Here is a 20,434-nt window from a genome sequence, read left to right as displayed (position 1 = left end):
GAAAGCTGGAGAAAGTTGACAGTTTTAGTGATAATATGTGTAGATAGCTTTGATATTCTTAAGATATTTTTCTACATTTTTATTATATATTAATCAGTATATGTCAGAACTTTAACATATATTAGTATAAAAATAGTAAAAGATTCCGAGGTTATAATATTATTAAATATCCAACTATTAATCTTATCATGCCTAAAATATAAGAGATCCATTTACTAGTGCAAGAATCTGAAGATATCAATGGAAACAAAATCATATATTTCTAATAAATACAAAGTCTTCATTACAATCAACATGCAACACAACTTATTGTTATTATATATATCCTTAATAACACACTAATATTTACAACACAAATATTGTATATCATTTAGTCCAATAGTCATATATCTTTGTGTGCTAACTCATGGCAGGTACTGATCTATATCCAGATGCGCCGTTCGACCCAAAGAGCGAAAGGAACATCTTCATAACGTTGACAGAATCAGAGATAGGTTTAAGTAATACGATAACGATGTCGAAAGAGTTACTAGAAGCAAACGTATTTATTTATCTTCCCAGCAAGGATGTCACAGGATTGATACAACACAACGAGCCAATTCTTATGGATGTTTTTGATTATGATACTAAGATTACAACTACTCATATCATAAAAAAAGATGGAGATAAATATTTCAAATTTCATGGATGGAATATGGTACTCCAAGGAAAACATTTCAGGACAGGCGATACTATTGTGTTTTGGTGGGATATCTTTCACATGAGACTTAATTTCAAGCAATTCATGTTTTCTTTTGTATAAATACATTCCTATTCGCTGCTTCATTTGATGTTGTTTTCTATTTGAATTATGTTTCTAAAACTCATGTTGTGCTTTAATATTATAAATAAAGCCATTTAGCCTTAAGATGATATATTTTAATTAAGGTAGAGAGTGGAGATAATTTTTTTGTTTATTCACATATTAAAAAAAACAAGATAAAACCAAACCAACAATATTAAAAACGTATAAAACTGTAATCTGAGCTAGCGACGTATATGAGTACGGAGGCCTAGAGAAATTTGAGCTAGCAACGTGTAGAGTGCGGGGACACTGAAACATCTGAGTTAAGCGATGCATATTGGATGAGTACGGGGCCCAGAAATGTCTCAAACTAGTCATCAATACATCTTCGAATGCTTATCTGCAGCATAATGTACCATGCGATGCCACATACAAGACGTGTAAGTATTGTCCTTGTGAAAACATTTGAGCATATCTAGTGTGAAGGTTTCTTTCAAGTCATGGTGGGTGTTACGTTGATTCATGAAACCTCAAAGATTGTAAGTAAGGAGTTATAAAGAAGCAAAACTAAAAATTGTTTCCTTTTTAATTATCCTTGTCTTTTGTATTTCAATCTGGCAACAACAATGATGACAATCCTATGGTGTGGGAAACTCAAATACCTCTCTAAATAGACATTCTTTACTCACCATATTGGCATTAGCAAACTACTATGCCCACTTTTCACTCCTCTATGGTGATTTATTCGCCAGAGTCTCTATGCATCCTTACGGTTTGGCATCAGTTTCGAGGTCCATCATGTTATCGTTTGCCTAATCTGCATTCCCCCGGATGTACGAGTTCTAAAATTCACACACAAGACTGACAATTCATCCAAACGCATTGTGCAATGGTTTATGTTGTTACCCTTCTTGTTGGACGCATATGTTAGTTCTGGTTCCATGTTGTAATTGATTGTAACCCGCAAAGGTGATGGGTTTTAACTCGTATTTCACAAATCACTTACTAGATGCTAAGCAAAGATATTAGAACCCAGTGGTAAAATAGGTCTTTAACTTGATTCTTATGTTTAGAAATCAAGAAATGAGAAAAGATTATTATGTTTGCTTAACATTTTTGAAGATAAACTCTCATTTTTTTCTCTCAAAAGAGTTAGTTCAAAAGATAAGAGAGGGGCAGCCTCATTTCCCCCTCAAAACGACGAAGTTCTGAGAACCTGCATTCTTCTGTATCTTTGAGATCTTCCTCAGAATATCGGCAAAAGCGTTCTTATCCTGCAAAGATACACAAAATGATTTGATTCTCCAGAGTTAAAGCTCAGATATCATAGCCATAAAATGTCTTTAAAAATGAAATAGAAGTAGAGTACTATAGCTAATATTACCTCTTTGGTCTTAAGTCTTGCCTTGAACCTAGAGACAAGGTCCTGCGTAGTGACTTGCTTCTTCTCCATGAGGACAGCTCGGATTTCATCTTCAGTCACAGGCCCTGTAGCAGCTGAAGCTGAAGCTGAGGCAGTAGCTGGAGTTGGTTCAGCTTTCACAGCCTTTGTTGGTGCCTTGGATTTGGAAACAGAGTTATTTTTCTCTTCCTTCACTGAAGGTTTCGTCTCCTGCTTACAAAGATTATAATAAGTTCAAATGGACAAATCCTCTTCACCTCATATGGATTGAGTATGTTTAGTGTCTTACATTTTCAGTCTTCACTTTCTTTTGAACAGAGCTGCCGCTAGGTTTTTTAGAGTCGCCATCATTTAGTTTTCTCTTTCCCTTTGATGGTTTTGCGGAAGGCGTTCCACGAGAAGATGAAGGTGGTGTAGGCTTTGGAGGAGTGCTCTCAACAGGTTCTTCTTTGGCCGCTTCCTTCTGTTTAGAATTCGTAACTGGATTGAAGTTTGTCTCCTCCTCCTATGAAACGAGACATTCATAATGATATTCCTGTATCAAAACCAAACAATTTGTCTGAAATTGAACAGGGCTTACATCATCTGAATCATCATCGTCGTCTTCTTCCTCAGACTCGTTCAAACCATTAGCCTTGCCGAGCAATTTCTTTAACTCTTTACCAGAATTGCTCAATCCTCCTTCCTCTTCTCCATTTTCTTCATCCTCGTCATCCTGCAAGAGAAATAAACAGAGAGTTGGGACCTCATAAAAGAGTATAACTATATTCAATCCCATAAAGAACTGTACATTCTCTCGCAAATGAAGTATTATAGTAAAAGATAGACCTGCTTTATTTCTGGAGGAGCAGGAATTTCAGGCGCCAGAAGATCTTCACGTTCGTCAGGATCATTACCCACTGCCTCATCATCATCAGTGAAAATCTCTTCATGCTCCCAGTCATCCCCTGAGATACCAACACCGTTATCAAACTTTACAGCCAGATTCTCCAGTTTGATAAATAGTATAAGACCAAGAGAATTTTACAACTCACCCTTCTCAATGTCATCATCATCCATGTCAAGATCACCACCCCTTGGACCTTCTTCATCATCGTCGTCATTGCCCTTTTTATTAAGACCGAGTCTACTCTTGCGTGCAGCCTCTTCCTCTTCATCTTCCTCTCCTCTGTCAGAGACATTACCCTCTTCTTCCTCGCCGCCTGAAGACTTCTTGCGACCCCTGCCGCCACCACCACCTCCACTGCTTCCACCCGCCTCTTTGTCATCATTATTTCCGCCTTTCATCATCCACCTGTTATACCCATCCGCAGTTTTCCTACGATTCTTCATCTTCTCTTCTGCTTCTTCCAGTGTAAGCTGCTTGTACTGTGCAACCTTGTTGAAGTTATACCTAATCCAACAAAAGAAAAAAAACAGATGTTGAAGAATAAAACGTTCTCAAATAGTTTACGAACTGACCCATCAAAACTGTCACGCAGAATCTACACTCCAAGAAACATATCAACAAAAGACTAAGAGGCTAGGGAAGTTCAGTACCAAGAACCGGCAGGAATGGCGACGAACTCCTTGTTCTGCATCACTAAGAGATAGTAAGTTGCAGACTGGGATCCTTCAAGTTGTCCCTGGTACTGAAACTGGCCAGTTTCATCTTCCAGGATCCAAGGCTTGTTCTTCAACTTCTCCTACAAAAAGTTCCATTTCCCAAAACCCATAAGCATGTACCCAAAAAAACCTCAAAATGACTTGCATAACAACATAATGATAATGATCCAGTAACCAAAAAATCCTCAAAGTGTTCTGCATAACAACATGATGACAATGATAATGATCCATGTAAACAGAAAACCTCAATTTGATTTGTTATGAAATAATTTATAATTTGCAAAAAAAAAGTGTATACGATTTTAAACAACTTTTACGAAATAACAGAACATAAATTATAAAAATAAATATTTACAATATTGGTGAATATATTCAGACTAATTAATTAAAAATACATATTTTATCATAAACTATGCACAATATGATGGTCCATGTAACCAAAAAAACCTCAAAGTCATTTGCATAACAACATGATGACGATGATGATTCTCCATGTAACCAAAAACAATGAAAATGATAATCCATGTAACCAGAAAATCTCAAATTGATTTGTTATGAAATAATTTATAATTTGCACAAAAAGTTTACAAGATTCAATCAATTTCTACGAAAATAACAGAACATAAATTCTTAAAAAATACATATTTTATCCTAAAATATGCATAAGAATATGATGGTCCATGAAACCAAAAAGTCTCAAAATGATTTGCATAACAACATAATGATAATGATGATGATCCATGTAACCAAAAAGACACAACATTTTTACCCGTTGAGCATCAGTGAACTGGCGACCTTGAGGTATATCTTTACGAAGAGACCATTTATTCTCAGAAGAGCCTTTCTTAAAATTGGGAAGACCACTCACAAACCTACCAATGAAGTAGTTCTTATCCGTCGGTGTCGCCGCACGGACATTATACTCCTACCAAAACAAAAACAAACAAGAATTGATAATATCCTTCTCCTCTTCTTCAATCTCAAATTGATATTTTTGGAAACTGACCCGAATCAATCTGGTGAGGACGGTTCCGCAATCGAGACACTTGGCTTTGTTCTCAGCCATGGTTTTGCCGCACTTTAGGCATATCGTCATGTGCCTGCAGGAGCTTCCGTAGAGGTCTGACTGCGATCCGCAGCCCATACACGACGGCTTCAGAACCAAACAGTGCGACATGATGATGTTCCCCTTTCTGTAACCCCACCAAAAATGGAGATTAGGGTTTCTCGATTTCAAAATCGAATTAAGGAAATGAAGATGACATCGTACGGTTTCTGTGTTCGATTGAGTTTCTACTACCTTCGGATTCGAGATTGCGATTTGAATTTGTTTTCGTGTTGCAGAGAGAAATGGCGAAGAAGAAGAAGGCGATTGAGATTGACAAACGTTTCTGGTTACAAGGAGAGGATGCAAACGTGTATAAAGGGGACTTGCTTGCCCTCCGAAAGATAAAAAAAGGAAATACTAAAATTAGCCTCTTATTATTAGCATTGTCATAAAATGGAAGAAAAATATAACTAAGTTCTGAAATAATTTATAATTTACACACACAAAAATATTATAATTTGATAAATTTTATAATTGATCAAATATATATTACATAATAAATTTCCATACACTTTTGTATTGCTGATAGTCACATTAATTATTGAGAAAAAAAAACAAATTAAATCTTAATATTTCTATCATAATTATTTAGTTTAACTTTAAATATAATTAGAAGAATATATTAATATGCTATTATGTTAGAAGCTAAATCTTTATGTAATTTTATTGAATCGTAGCAATTTTTAATTAACATTATAAGTATTTATGTATTAGCCTAAAATATCATTTCATATAATTAGATAATATAAAAATTGATTTAACAAGGAATCTATATAACATTCTGTTTAATGGAAGTTAAAATGTTTATAAGATAAATCATTTAAACTACTGTTGGTTTCTATTTGTGTGTTTAAATTTCGTTTAGATTTAAACAAACAAATAGAAATCAACAGTAATTTTTGATTTAATATATTTAGCATATTGATTTTATTATAAAACAAATCATATTTGTTAAACTGTTCTGCGGTGCTTAAAGTCTGTAGAAGTTTTTCTTCAAATATATGATTGAACGTTAAAATTTGTATGCAATAGATACTGCAAGGTTTTTCATACTTAATTTGGTTTCTAAATTGTTTACTTTCCAATCATGTTGTTTCAAGAAAATCCCAAAACCACCAAACAAATAAACTTATAAATCTAAAAAACTCGAATTATAAATTATTGTTCTTGTTCAAAACTACATTAGCAGCAACACAATATGAAATTTTTTTTAAAATAAAACATTACAAACTTCAAAAACTCATAGTAGAATCATCGTTTCTTCATAAGCTAAAACTTCAAAGCCTTCTCCATCATTTGGAGGAAGACTCATCATTCATTCATATCCCCACCCAAAAACCTTAGATGAGGAGCTTCTCAATAGCATCCTTAAGCTGCTGAATTTGAGATTTCAACTGGCTAGCCTCGTTTGATGTAACGGAACAAGCAATCACGGGTCTTGTAACACCACATGCTCTTCCAAGGGCTTGTTTGGATGGCACAAACACATACGGCACATTCTACAACAATTCAAAGACATAAAGACAGAACAAACAGTTAGTTAGAGAATCAAAAGTTGCTTGTTTAAAAGAGATTGCATAAAAAACTATTACATATACATATGCAGCACATGTTTAAATTAAGTAAAACAACATATATGGATTTCTTGTCGGTTAAATACTCATGAATCAACAAAGTATGGCACTACCAAGAAAATACATCCCTGTTATTACAGAACTAAGATTTACACAACATAAAATTTGCCAAATGTTACAAAAGAAACAGAACATCATGACTTCAAACCTTGAAAGTGAAGTCTAGTAGTAACCAACAGATTCTACATATAGATTCATAGACTTTCTACAATTCTTGACGCAAATCAGATATACAAGTGAAACTAGCAAAATACTTAATTGAGATACATAAAGATAAGAAGAAGTCAATACCTTGTCTTCGGCGAGAAGAGGGAGATGAAGAAGAATCTCGAGAGGCTCAGCATCGGCAGCCATGACCACGAACTCAGAGATACCACGGTTCAAAGTCTTGGTAGCTTCATTAGCTCCTTTCTTGAGCTGTTTGTAGTTCGTAGCTTGCTGGACAAGGTCGAGGATAGTTATCGCTAGCTGAGAATCGGCTAACGGGTACGCCTTAGGGTTCACTGCTTCTACGGTCATCTTCGCGCCGCCGAGTGCTGAGAGAGAAGCTAAGGGAGAAGGGAGAAGGAAGAAGGTAGGGTTTTAGTTTAGTTGAGAGGAGGCAGCGATTCAGGAGATTATAAAGGGAAACTTCGCGATGTCTCCGGTTAGGTCAGAATCGTTCATTTGAAAAAAATAAGAAAAGAAAAATAATCAAAATCGAACCCAAAACCCAACTGAGTCACAAATTTATTGAACCGAATCGAACCAAATCCAGAAATCAAATTTATTGAATTAATAACCAAACCGAAACTTAAAGAAAATTACAATCTGTAATCCCCCAACATTAGAAATTCGAAATGTGGATAAAATGCATTACTAATGTAGTTCACTAAGGGGGTGTTATTGGTTCTATGATTTTAATGGATTTGAAAATCCAAGCAAAATCTAGTGTTATTGGTTCTATGATTTTAAAATTTGTATTCAAATTCATTGTTATTGGTTCTATGATTTTAAAATAGATTTCAAAATTAGGTGTTATTCAATAGTAAGGATTTGAATAAGCATTTGATTTGAATTTGGATTTGAATAGATTTATAAGTGTTTTAGAGAGTAAAATACAAAGAAACAAATATTGTGTTATAGCTTGTTATTTTGAATGGATTTGTCTTATAAATTTTTCTCTAACAAAAAATGTTCAATATCTCACGTATACAACAAAAATTTCAAATAAGCCATGGCACTTTCATCATGCAATATTTTATTATAACACCAACTTCTATTGAAACTTGACAAGCACATGTGTCTTGCATACAAACATATTAGTTGCACTAAGCATATGTAACTAATATTACGATGCACTAAGCACGATGCACTAAGCACAAACATATTTTTTTTACTTTTTAATTGAATGTAAAGTCTATGTAAATAATTTTCTTCGAAAGTTTTATAGAACAGATAATTTTCCTGAAGAAAAAGACTCTAAGGATGTAGGAGATGTCGAAGAAATTAATAACAATGATGAAGAAATTCTTGTAACTCAGGATCAGCAAAAAGAACATGCCAATTAAGTGAGAGCCACAATAACAACAGATATGTGGAGAGATTTTATAAACGTATGAAATATGAATGTGTTTTACTTTTTATATACTTGGTTTTATTATAAAGCTGAATTTATTACAAATCCATTTGATTGATTTTAATAATCCATTTATTTTGATTTTGAATTCTGTATGTTTGATTTCAAAATCTATATGTTTGATTTAAGAATCAACGGATTTCTTAAATCCTAGAAGAATTCTCAAATCCATTAAAATCATAGAACCAATAACCCCTACTAATTATGCAGATCCACCTGCATTTTTTTCTCATTCATCATTTTAATTGCAGAACAAATAAAAATTATAAAATATTTAGAAATCTGCATGCTGATTAATGTTGTTCAGTAAAATATTTGATCTGCAAAACTAAGAAAAATGTGTTGGACAATATGCAGATCACCAATACATATAAGTTTGTTCTTTTTCTTCCTATTTATTTCTTATTAATAATTTTATGTATTTAACTTATTTCATTCAGTTTTAATTCAACCAAAAATTCTTCAAATCCGCGAAATCCTCCAGTAATCTTTACAATACCTCGATCCGAGCAATCCGTCTCGAACGGTAACGAGGTTATCTTTATGTCTCTCATACATTAGACTGCCCAAAGTAAACCTTATATCTCAGTATGCAGAGCTGAGAGGCTTCTGTTGCATGCCCGTAATCCAAAATATTCATAATGTGAGACCAACCCGGGGGATTAGCCAACATTGGCGGCAGAGATCGAGGTGTTCTAGAGATTACAGGAGGATTTTGCAGATTTGAGCATGTCTCACATTCTTTGGAGTATGAATGGTCGGGTGGACGCGTTAGCAAAAAAAAGCAAGAACCGAAGGCTATATTTTTTTCATTATTGATCAGAACCGGTCAGACCGAGATGCTCTTAGAGAATCGACTCGTCTAACCACCACTTGATCTAGCATAGATGAACAGTTGACAAAAAAAAATAGATCTTTTATGATGAATATGACAAATGAAAAAATTCAAAAAAGAGAGATTTGTTTTGTGACTTTTGTCTATGACCACAAGATTTAGGTCAATTGTGAAAGAAGAAGTAAATATAGTTGCATAGAAAAATTCATAGCGATCTATATTTTTATTAAACTTAATTCCAATATGGATTGTCGGGTACAATATATTAGCTATTATTTTGGTAACATGGTGGAAATCATCAATGGAATACTGCATAAATCTTGAAAATCATTAATCTTCATCAATATTTGAGGATCGAGTTTGATATGAAATTCTTCAAAAACGTCTTTACAAGTTTCTGCGAAAGTCATCGCTGCTGCGATATTGACATTTAAGCTATGAGGATCCTTGGCTGCTAAATACTTGAGAGCTGAATCAAATGGCACAAGTGTATATTCAAAATTGTTGGAGCATAAGCTATATTGTTTTTTAATAAAAGGATCTTTGATGCTTTCCGCATGAAGTTGTATTATTTTCTCTGTGTCTAAGGATTCATCATGCGCATATTTAATCAAAACCTTGACCAAACCAGTCAGATTTAGATTTGTAATATGTGGATCCGATTTGAAGAGCTTAAAACAAAATGAGGGATTCGGTGTACCCGTACATATGGTATTGATCTCAGCTTTTGTAACAGCCAAACTTAATCTCGCTGATGAAGAGATAAAAAAAATCACAACAAAAAGAGCAACCCAAATTTTGTTTCTGAAACACACCCCCATTTATATCTCTTTGCTTTTCTCTCTCTTTAGCTTTCTTAGTGATTTGTTATTTTAGACCCTGAACTATGTGTATATATATATATATATATATACATATATCGTTACCATCATTGACTCGTCAGTTTAGTTGCATGATTTATATTAAATTTTAAATATTTTTTTGTCTTCGGTAATCAATATATGATATATTTTAAAACATGCAGATTATCTTTCTTTTTCTAGTGAGAATTATGTTAGATTTAAAATTGATTTGATAGATTTATTATCTTTTGACCATGTATTTTTGACAGATTCATTTGGATTTCAACTGATTTTCATTTGACCACAAACTTACTTATTTTAACAGATTTAATATGGATTTGATAGATTTATTATCCTTTGACTACATATTTACTTTATTTTGACAGATTAATATCAATTTGGTAGATTTTTTATACTTTCACCACAGATTTAATTATAATTTGATAGATTTTTTGGTCACAGATTAATCAAATTCCACTTAACCGGTTATTGAAAACCGAAAATCATTTAAACTGAAATTAATTAAGTATATGCTAAATAATGACTTAAACTAAACCAAGAAAAAGATTGCATCATTCACACATGTACAAAGCGTAATAGACGACAAGACGTGTGAATAATTTGGAATAATCAGAAGAGACAATAAAATCTGAGGTACCTTCATAGCTTTTCACCAATATATTTGCGATAAACGTCAGTATCTTACCAATTCTCAAGGCTTAGCTTAGTATTTTTAATCAATAATTTTCAGTTGTACGCTTATACTTGTACTAAAGAATAAATACGAGACTGCGTTCTCTATTAGTTATGTAGGAAAATGGGGTTTAATATGTTAAAAACAGAAGTTATCAGCCAAATGTAAATTCTCTAGTAACTTTAATATAGGAAAATAAAAATTCGCACAAACAAATTAATTATGAATCTTTGCCATCTTTGTAATAGACAAGAAATAAATTATATCCTCCAACCTAACCAATGTGTGATTCTGTGATTCTGTCTCTGTTGGATTCAGAGGTGAGCATCTTCAAATCTATGTATTAGCATAAGCCGAATACTTTGGCATCTACCTATCAATCCAACCCCACACACCACCCGAGCATTGCTTTTTCACAGTCCAATATTTTCCTTCATCACATGCTGACTTCTGTCTTCTAAGCATCTCAACTTCATTTTCAATGGGTTGTCCTGACTCCAATGGTTTCTGCAGCACTGCTATTTTTACCTGAGACATTCAATTATATAGAATGGCAACTGAGTTGAATGTCATCGAAAATTCCATAAAAAGGATATGAAGATCACTGAAGAAGACATAATGTGAGCAACCACCAAAATAAAGAGGTAACGATCGGAATGTGTAGCAGCTGTGTGATCAAATCTGGAAACTCGGTGTGTCTGCCTATCAAACAAGAAAATTACGACCAGCTAGAATATAACTGCGGTAAGAAATAAAGTAGGATCTCATTGACAGCAATTTTGAATAAACATTTATTAGCATTTTTTATTCAACCGGCAGATAGACTACTCTTCAGTAACACACGCATAACACAAATGGAACGACCTTAAACCAGTAAAATTGGAAAGCTAAATCAATAATCTATACTGTGACAAAATTTGAGTTAATTTCAGTATGGCAAGCCTTCCATCCATTGCTAAACTTCAGACGAATCTACATAGTTCTGCATCTTTAACAACTATTCTACACTCAATTCAATTCCTTCTGTTCCAACTCGACCTATAACCTGAAAAAACTGATAAAATATTAAAAAATACATACTATGACTCGACAATCGACTCAAAACAAAGGTTATAAACATGCAAAAACACCATTTATCAACTTCCCAGACTTAGGTCCGCAAACAAAACATTTGGAACTCATATATCCTTCAGAACATCATCTTAGCATTGCTAGTTGCAAGCCACATCAAAGAGCACCAACCTTCGAAGGTACTTTCATGTACTCTGCCTAGAATTAGCAACCTAATCTTTTTCAGTCCATAGCTAAATTCACCATCACTGACCTCTTTTAAGATTAAAGCATGTGGTCTCATTGAGGGAGTATCGATCAGCACATGAATTCTTACCAGTGGCGGAGCCATAAATTTTTTTTAGTGGGGTCAAAACAAAATTTTTCATATTTCTAAAAAAATTAACCTACATTACAATTCATCTAATCTTTAATTGTATCACCATTTTTTATAATATTTAGATTTTATTTGAATAAACAATAAATACAACCACCTAAAAACCAAACATCATTAAAAACATCGTTATAATTTCTAACATTTTTAATATTTGTATTTTGGGAACAGATGCATTATCTATTAAGAATAACAAACTAAATTACATATTTAAATACATAAATTACAAATATAGATCTTAAATTTTCAATGAGTTTAAATCATGTCATATCTAACTTGATATAAACACAAAATATGACCTACGTATACTAAAGTAAATTAGAACGTAAACAAGTTTTACTTGTCTTTTTGTAATGAAAAGTAAAATATATGAAAACGAATAGCAAAAAAATAAAACAATCAACGTAAAAGATTTGTTGACATTTTAGATAGTGATTTGTGGATTCATATTAAAGTGGATTCAAATTAAAACTGACTCCAAAATAAAGTAAGCCCAAAAATAACTTAAAATAATTCTTTGATTATTTTGTCTTTCGCGTTTTTTTTATTTGTGGGATCAGTTAAAAATTTATGCTGGGGTCACAATCAAAATTTATACAAAAAAAACACATAAATTTTTTATTTAGGTGGGGTCAGCTGACCCCCCTACCACCTTACTACCTCCGCTCATGATTCTTACCCATTCAGGTTTAGATCATATAAACAGTCTTACTTCTGGTTTCTTTCCTCTCTCTTTCTCACTTCATTCAGTCATTTTATCCTTACCTCATAGATATCATTTTATTTTATTTTTTGACTGAGTTTATTGGACATGTTTCCATGAGACACAAACTCTAATAGGAGTAACCACTAAACGCTCGATTCACTTCTCCAGATTATAATAGTTATTGCAAGTAAATCATGACCTTCCTATAATATTTTGAGGCCCTTAATAACAATAAATATTTATGGTTAATCAAACTAAAATCTTACATACTTGAATTTCCAGGCACCTTATTTTAGTTTTATTAAATATTTTTAGTTAAGTTTATTATGTTCTAAGTAAATTAAATAATTAATTCTAAGAAATGCCTTAAATCATTTTTTACCAAAAAATATATTGCTTCTTAATAGTGTTTAGATTATAAACACTATTAAAAATGTAAAGTAAATTTTAACCTTGCCTGCGCCTTTAGAAGGCTTCGCTCGGCACCGGCCGGTAGAACCATAATCAGAAAAGTCTAGTTCTACAAAATAATTAGAGTTACTTAGAAATTTGTGAGACATATATTATTGGAGGAGAAGCCTATCGTAGTATCATAATAAACGTGACGATACAAGTATTAAATTAAACTGTGATTCCTCATGTTTTGTTTAATACGTGATGGATGTGTATGTAACTACTTTTTTTTTGTTTAAATAACAAAAAAAAACAGGAATGTGTATGTAACTACATATATCGTATTGAATAAAAAATTAAAGAAACCTTTAAACTGTTAAAATATGCGATTTGATAAATATTAATAATAAATTAAATAGGAATTTGAATTAATAGTACTTTTTCACTTCATCTTCCATTGACCATTGTTTTTATTACACCAATAATTAGATATCCTTTCACCAGGATTTAAACTTTTTAAGTCACACATCAGCATATGATTTATATAATAGATACCTTACGGAACTAAACCACCAATGTAAGGAACCTTGGTTTGTGGAATCCAACTATCGCCGTCAATAAAACTAGAAACCGTGAAATTCGAAGCAATAGTGGCACTGATGATGTGGTAACTAGGCCAAGTGACACGGTTTGTGGTGTTTGAACCGGTTCCATAATTGTTGTATTCAGCAAAGTAGAGCGTTCTCAGTGCCTCACCAGAAGATTTATCCCAACCAGCTGGTTCAATAAATCCATCGATGTATGTTTGCATGATAATCGTCCTCGAATAATTTTTCCACGGCCGACCAAGATATGTTTTAACCGTATAGTTGCTCCTTGCGAGATCGTGTGTTGGTTTTATCGCACATCCTTGGATTACAATTCCGGATTGGTCTTTTGGGTTGGTACGACCTTGTGCTGTAATCTCGTTACCATTGCCTTTGCTTGGTCGACGTGCATACAAGTTGCATTTCTGCAATACAACCACAGCATTACCGAATATAAAATCGATTGTACCATATACGTCACATTCTCGATAGAATTGTTTGCCACTGCGGACCCACAAAGTATCCTGGTATCCTTCGATACTGCAATTGTAGAAAACGGATAAGTCCCCGCTGCACATCAATGCCAAAGCTTGTCCCTTTGTGGGTCCAGCCGTGTTTCGAATGGTCAAATGTTTGCAGATAAAATGTGAGCCTGATGCAACTGTAACGTAAAAGCGAAAGTCGGTGGTTAGAATAACAAAAAGAAATGAAATCTCACATATTGTTAATTGTTTATCGATAGTGACGATTGACAAATCCTATTTGCAAAATTAATTATGTACCCTCCAATGCTCATTTGAAATGCTTTCAAAATTATTTTTAGTTATTTGAAAGTTCTTACACTGTTAAATATTTTTTGTACTGAAAAATTAAAACAAAATTTTGATTCACAAGAAAACAAAACAAAATTTTGATTTTACGTAAACGATTTATGAGAATATTAACTTACTAAATGTGGCTGAGACATCTATTCCCCATCCATCCTCATAGCTATGGTTTCCGGTGATGATTGTCCGGTTAATACCGGCGCCGCTCATCATCAAATATCTCTTATTCTGATCGATATTTATATATTCTTCATATTCTCCCTCCATTATCTTTATATGAAAAAAACCTTCATCTCCGTTACTATTATTTGGAGCCATTGCAACCGCGTCATTGATTCTACTGAAATTCCCAAACCCATTCTTGCTAACAGTTACGGTTGCTCGAATCTTGACACCATCGGCATCATGTTGGAGAATGCTTTTTGAAATAGCCGTGCGACTTGCGAAAAAATCAGAGAATACCGAAATGATAATAATGAGGTATAAAGTGGAAATCCGAACCATCTTTCTAATTCTTGTATTACTTTTCCTTAACAAACACTAAAAATTGTGTATTGTTGTTCCCTTTAATATAATGTTGTTTTTCGCAGCCTGTTGAGTGGACAGTAAACATTTAACTAAGCTTCAATGGTTGGTCAGTGGAACATTAGTTGAACAACGCTTTGTGAATCACGTTAGGCTTTTAGGTGGATAGATAAAAGAAGCTTCGTGCTTGTTTTTTTTCATCTTTGTGATTAGCGTGTGAAAGTAAGACTACGAGAGACTTGGTAATTGCATTAATGAACGATGATTAGTGTTGTTGAAATGTTATGATCATAGATTACCCAAACAAGGTCATTTGTTATCGTCGTGAAGTGTATAGGTTTTTCCTATTTTCTGTTTTTTACTTATTTATGTGAATCAAGTATAGTTGTTGGCAAGTGTCCGTCTCTTTTATGAAAGTTAAATGATAAGTTGATACATTAGTTTTTACCAAAAAAGTTGATACATTAGCTCGGCAGAGATCGTTAAGTAAAAATTCTTAACCTACCCACCGCTCCGAGTCTCCGACCAAACACGATTAATACTTTAGCCCATAAACTTCTGGTTCTTGAAATAGTTGATCAGTATCACATATGTTGCAATCATCATTTATAATAGAAATATAAATAGTTGATCAGTATCACATATCAGCATGTATTTATCAAAGGATCGCAAATTATTATCATCAATGTTACAATCTTCGAGTTACTTTTATAACAATAAATGCATACTAAAGCTACACATGGTATGAAGAATTGTACTAAGCTGGCAATAAACTGTGATTAACCAAAAATTTCTGTGAATCAAAAGAAAACATACAAGGGTGGTATATACTAAGCCGGCCACCATGCACCTAAAGTTTTTTTTATCGCAATTTATCATTAAAAAATATATATCAAGAGTATACGTAATTAATTATATGAGTACAAAATTTTAAATTAATATTAACAATGTTGTAGTACTACATATGAGAAATCTACTCTATACTAAAAGAAACAAATAGTGAGTTTTAAGCCTATCCACGTAGGCAAATATATTCCCCCAATCAAAACATTTGATTAATCCACGTAGGATTTCGGTTTTTCTTTTTTTTGGTTTCTGGGTCGCGGTTTCTGGGTCGCGACAAAACCAAACACGAAATCAAATGCTTTGGATCTCATAAGGAATTGTCTGGGCTTGGTTTGGTTTATTGGGCTTGGTCTCAGTATATTAAAAAAAAAACAAACCCACGCGAGGCGGAAACCTCGAAGCTCCGCGCCTCCATCTCTTCGTCTTCACCCTTTGTTCTTCATCGTTACAGAAATTTCGATCCACATCTCTACAATCAATACCCCACGACATCTCCATCCATCAATTTATCCTTTATGAGTTCGTTTCGGTTTGCTTTTTTCCTGCTCCTTTATATACTGTTCATCTCTTTTGCGTGGAAACCAAATCTCGATGATCTAACCAAATCTCCTTTTACACTTCGTCTTCGTCTTAAAGCCACTTCCCCTTCCTCTTATTTGTTCCCTCTTTCTTTTCAACTTCCTATTTACTTCTAATTGATTTTTGTTTTGTTTACAGATCTAAGAAGGAACCGGGAAGGAGAAGAAGTGGTGTTACAGAGCGGTGTCTCCGGCTTCGTCTCTCTCTCTCTCTCTCTCTCTCTCTCTCTCTCTCTGTGTTCTCTGATTCCGGTTTTGTTTTTCTGTTCTTAGTAAAAAAGGCAGAGTAGTCTGAAGAAGCTTGATGGTCGTGGTCTCGGCGTCAACAATGGTGGTCTCGGCGTCAACAGTGGTGGTCTCGACTTCGTTAATGGTAGCTTAGCGCGGTGGAGGAGGCTGAATAAGCTTACCTGTGGTGTTCTTGGCTGGTGGTCTCGGCCTCAGGCGGAGTAGGCTGAAGAAGCTTGATGGTCGTGGTCTCGGCGTCAACAATGGTGGTCTCGACTTCGTCAATGGTAGCTTAGCGCGGTGGAGGAGGCTGAATAAGCTTACCTGTGGTGTTCTTGGCTGGTGGTCTCCGCCTCAGAGATGAACAAACCGAAGGAGCTGAAGTTGACGGCGAAGGAGATGAAGTTGACGGAAAAAAGTTTAGATGTAGGGTTAATTTTTTTTAATTAGGTTACACTTTTTAGGTTTATATTTCCAAACCGGGTTTTGTAAACCAGAATTAATTATATTTGGTGGTTTAATTTTTAATTAATTTAGACATGATTTTGCACGCAATCCAAGGCACATCCACGGGACCGTGACATGTTTTCTGATGTTAACTATTTGCAAAAAGACATTGTGCGTGTGTACATTTTGATGTATAATGTGGACATGAGTTTGTATTGTTGAGTCACGAGCACCTATATTCATGTATAAACGTACTTTGAGGTAAGACAAAATTGTTGACTGGACCCCTTAATATATCGTATTTGGGAGAATTTAACCAGACTCGAGACGTACCATAGCGTACTCAAGCGTACCGGACGTAAGAGTCGGTTTAATAATTAATAATTTTGCTTTTGCTGATACAAGGAATATCGAAACAATTAAAATTATTAGAATGTTCCATGAAGCTCAATGCATCTATCCATGAAATTGTCAAAGCTCTATTTGAATCTTAGCGTGGGTGCAAAAGGTAATCAGTTTTACTAGATTGTTTTTTTTTTTTTGAAAAACAAAAATAACCACAGAAAACCGATGAACCTTGCATTTTTCCGAGTGAAATGAATATATTGACTTCCGTTTGCACCCATGCTAAGATTCAAATAGAGCTTTAACAATTCCATGGACATCACATGCGTCTTTTTTGTAGCTCAATGCATCTATCAAGACTCAAGCATTTTTTTGAAGTTTTTGTTTCCACATTGAAGACTCTCCTGCTTATATAAGGAATAGTAAGCTTGCACTATGTTGGAAAAATATAATTATATCTCTCATCTAATGTGCTCGAGTTGATATGGTGTACAAGGTAAATGGCAGAGTGAGGCTTTATTGGTCACAATGGAGAGGTAGATGAGCTTAAGTGGGGTTTTGATAAGCAGAAGAATTAATAGAGAGACATATGAGTTTCATGGTGAGAGGAAGATGAACCATAGAGAAGAATGTGTAACAACCTGCTTATGAGTATATTATTATAGATGATGCTGATGCTGACCAAGACTGGTCATTGGCGTTGGCCATACATATAACCTCATTAAATAATTATTTTAAGTACATATAAGAGAATTTCTAGGAGGAGATTTTTGATGTTGTTGCAGGAACCATGATTAATGACCTAATGATGTTGCACCATGTCACTAAGTGTAGGCACGAAACATATCTAGCCAAGTTACTATTATAACTTGCCTAACCATGTCACCAAGCGTAGGAGAGCACGAAGCATATATTAGCCAATTTACCATCATATTGGGGCCTGTGAAACAATCATGAAAAAAATGAAAACTGGCTTTTGACTGCAGAAGACTACTTAAAAAGCTTTTGTTTTATAGTTTATTATACTTTCAATTTATGGGTGTGATTATTTAGTTTTTTGATCAAAATGGGCATGATTATTATGATTTTAACTTATAGAATAAAAGAGGAGTTTCATCGTACCTTACTATTGGTACATAAGTTTTTTCATGGATACGTTTGCGAGTAGTTCATAGGGATTTAACAAATATATTTGCAAGTTTCTCTATATTGGTTGGTGATATCTAATTGGGTCACTTGACCAAAAAAAGTCTTCTCTTTTTATTTGAAGGTACGTGAGAGAAGTCAGAGAAGCTTAAGCTTCTGGCCTAATTGACGAGTCTAACAATACACTTGCAAAAGACCAGGATGAGAGGAGTTCAGAAAACGAAACTTAAGGATATAGAGAGGAGAGATAGCTAGAGAAGTCCATCTCTGGACGTCTATTAAAAACTCTGAGAGGCCCACAAATGACCACAATGGAAAAATGTTAAGAGTAAGTTTCTTAGCAGGTACAATGAGGTAGCTCTTTCATTACAACCATTTCCTAATTTTATGTTTGCGAGCTTTTAACTAAATACCTGAAAAGGTGACAGACCAAACTATAGTGTTTAAGTCAGTGACAAAAAAAAGTGTTTAAGTTATATATCTCCCTCAAGGTTTCCATAGTCTTCTACCTAATGATCATGCATTCATGCCTATGGGTTTGGTTTACGGTGAGTTTATAAAATTTTACACATTTATTTTAGAGAAATTCAGTGTCAACTTAATTACAGTGAAATAATCTAAGACCAGCGAGATTATCCCTTAAGCATTAACTACTAAGAATCTGAAAACGAAAACCCTGATAGTAGGTTTCACCACCCGAACCAACCTTGCTATATAGTTGTTCTCTTCTTGCATTGATATCTTAGCCCAACTCAAAGTTACTTTGGATTAGAAATACTGTCATATGTGTATTCGTTTCAATTATTTTAAAAAGTAAAAAATGAGAGAAACAAGAGGACTACATGGCAACATGTAATAAGTGTTCGTCATGCTAAGCTTAATGGAATTGTGTACCTTTTTGCCTAAACGTTATACTGTTTGTAACTTCAAACTAGATTATGAATTTTTATTAGAGTTATAAAATATATAGATGAAAACGGTGGAAGTTACTTGGAAACGGAAGTCAATAGGATGAAAAGATACTATGTAACAAACCAGAATGCTCTACGTGTAGGAGACCATGATCAGTGAGTCAGTGATCTAATGAGGTTGCACCATGTTACCAACTGTAGGACAAAACGAGGCATATATCTAGCCAACTTACCATCATAGTGGGGCTTGTGCAACACTGAAAAGGATCATGATCCTCTCACACCAAGACGTCAAGTCTGTTTGGGTCCAGTAACAACTCTGTTTAGCTACCCAAAAGAGAAAATGTACAGTTAAAATCAGTGACCATAATTCAAAAGTAAAAGAAGAGATCGAAGAAAAGCAATACGTATATGCATGTACAAAGAATTTTTAGTGTTCGAAAGAAAAAGTTTTGCTCAACTCGGACAGTCTTATTCTATTTTTATTTTGTTATGAACGTTAATATTTATATAATAATATGTTGGATTGTACAAAAGTCAAATCTATAGAGACAACAAATAGGCGAAAGAGAACAAAAAAGTATAGTGGGTCTATAACTGGTGTTTACGTGTGAGAGCTATCTTAGACATTAGAAACTTGAAGTGTTTCTTTTGCCTTTTCCTTACATAGTGTTGCGAATGTCCAGGTCAATATTACTCAAGATTTCAGTGGTAGAGAACGAAAAGTGTTTGGAAAGAGGATTGTTTTGTTCTTTCCATATGTGAAAGATAATATTGCAAAAATAAATTATTATGACAAATATATATATATATATATGTATGTTACTGATGTGTTTAAGTAATAGAGATCAAATTTATTGCAGATTAATACAAGAATAACTAAAAATATTAATAATATATATTTTATATATATATATATAATCTAGAAT

General features: G+C 33.8%; 3 protein-coding genes and 1 long non-coding RNA gene across 6 annotated transcripts; 1 reads left to right on the top strand and 3 right to left on the bottom strand.

Moving 5' to 3' along the window:
* Window positions 1–1,792: 1,792 nt before the first annotated feature.
* Window positions 1,793–5,285, bottom strand: LOC103858644 (transcription initiation factor IIF subunit alpha). 3 transcript variants are annotated; one of them, XM_009136035.3, is made up of 10 exons: window positions 5,092–5,285; window positions 4,798–4,984; window positions 4,561–4,716; window positions 3,726–3,871; window positions 3,221–3,579; window positions 3,015–3,133; window positions 2,767–2,901; window positions 2,476–2,691; window positions 2,169–2,396; window positions 1,793–2,058 (listed from the first exon to the last, which is right to left on the bottom strand). In XM_009136035.3, the coding sequence occupies exons 2-10, from the start codon at window positions 4,966–4,968 to the stop codon at window positions 1,966–1,968; spliced, it is 1,623 nt and encodes a 540-aa protein (XP_009134283.2). In that variant the 5' UTR covers window positions 4,969–4,984; window positions 5,092–5,285; the 3' UTR covers window positions 1,793–1,965. The 3 variants fall into 3 exon arrangements, with proteins under 3 accessions (XP_009134283.2, XP_033142050.1, XP_033142049.1); XM_033286159.1 differs by having other exon boundaries at window positions 2,779–2,901; XM_033286158.1 differs by having other exon boundaries at window positions 4,798–5,227.
* Window positions 5,286–6,023: 738 nt separating this feature from the next.
* On the bottom strand, window positions 6,024–7,149 carry LOC103858643 (NHP2-like protein 1). The gene is made up of 2 exons (XM_009136034.2): window positions 6,825–7,149; window positions 6,024–6,398 (listed from the first exon to the last, which is right to left on the bottom strand). The coding sequence occupies exons 1-2, from the start codon at window positions 7,050–7,052 to the stop codon at window positions 6,240–6,242; spliced, it is 387 nt and encodes a 128-aa protein (XP_009134282.1). The 5' UTR covers window positions 7,053–7,149; the 3' UTR covers window positions 6,024–6,239.
* A 2,013-nt stretch (window positions 7,150–9,162) lies between these two features.
* On the bottom strand, window positions 9,163–15,902 carry LOC103858641 (probable pectinesterase/pectinesterase inhibitor 20). Its single transcript, XM_009136031.3, has 2 exons — window positions 14,602–15,902; window positions 9,163–14,313 (listed from the first exon to the last, which is right to left on the bottom strand). Exons 1-2 carry the CDS (start codon window positions 14,981–14,983, stop codon window positions 13,622–13,624), a joined length of 1,074 nt encoding a protein of 357 aa, XP_009134279.1. The 5' UTR covers window positions 14,984–15,902; the 3' UTR covers window positions 9,163–13,621.
* Window positions 15,903–16,391: 489 nt separating this feature from the next.
* LOC117132373 lies at window positions 16,392–17,291 on the top strand. The gene is made up of 2 exons (XR_004455946.1): window positions 16,392–16,626; window positions 16,702–17,291. It is a non-coding gene; the product is annotated as an uncharacterized LOC117132373 (long non-coding RNA).
* Window positions 17,292–20,434: the final 3,143 nt, after the last annotated feature.

The sequence above is a fragment of the Brassica rapa genome, chromosome A03 (genome assembly GCF_000309985.2).
Source record: "Brassica rapa cultivar Chiifu-401-42 chromosome A03, CAAS_Brap_v3.01, whole genome shotgun sequence".
Taxonomy (NCBI): domain Eukaryota; kingdom Viridiplantae; phylum Streptophyta; class Magnoliopsida; order Brassicales; family Brassicaceae; genus Brassica; species Brassica rapa.
Note: the sequence above shows the minus strand (reverse complement) of the source record. Positions and strands in the feature narration are given on the sequence as shown.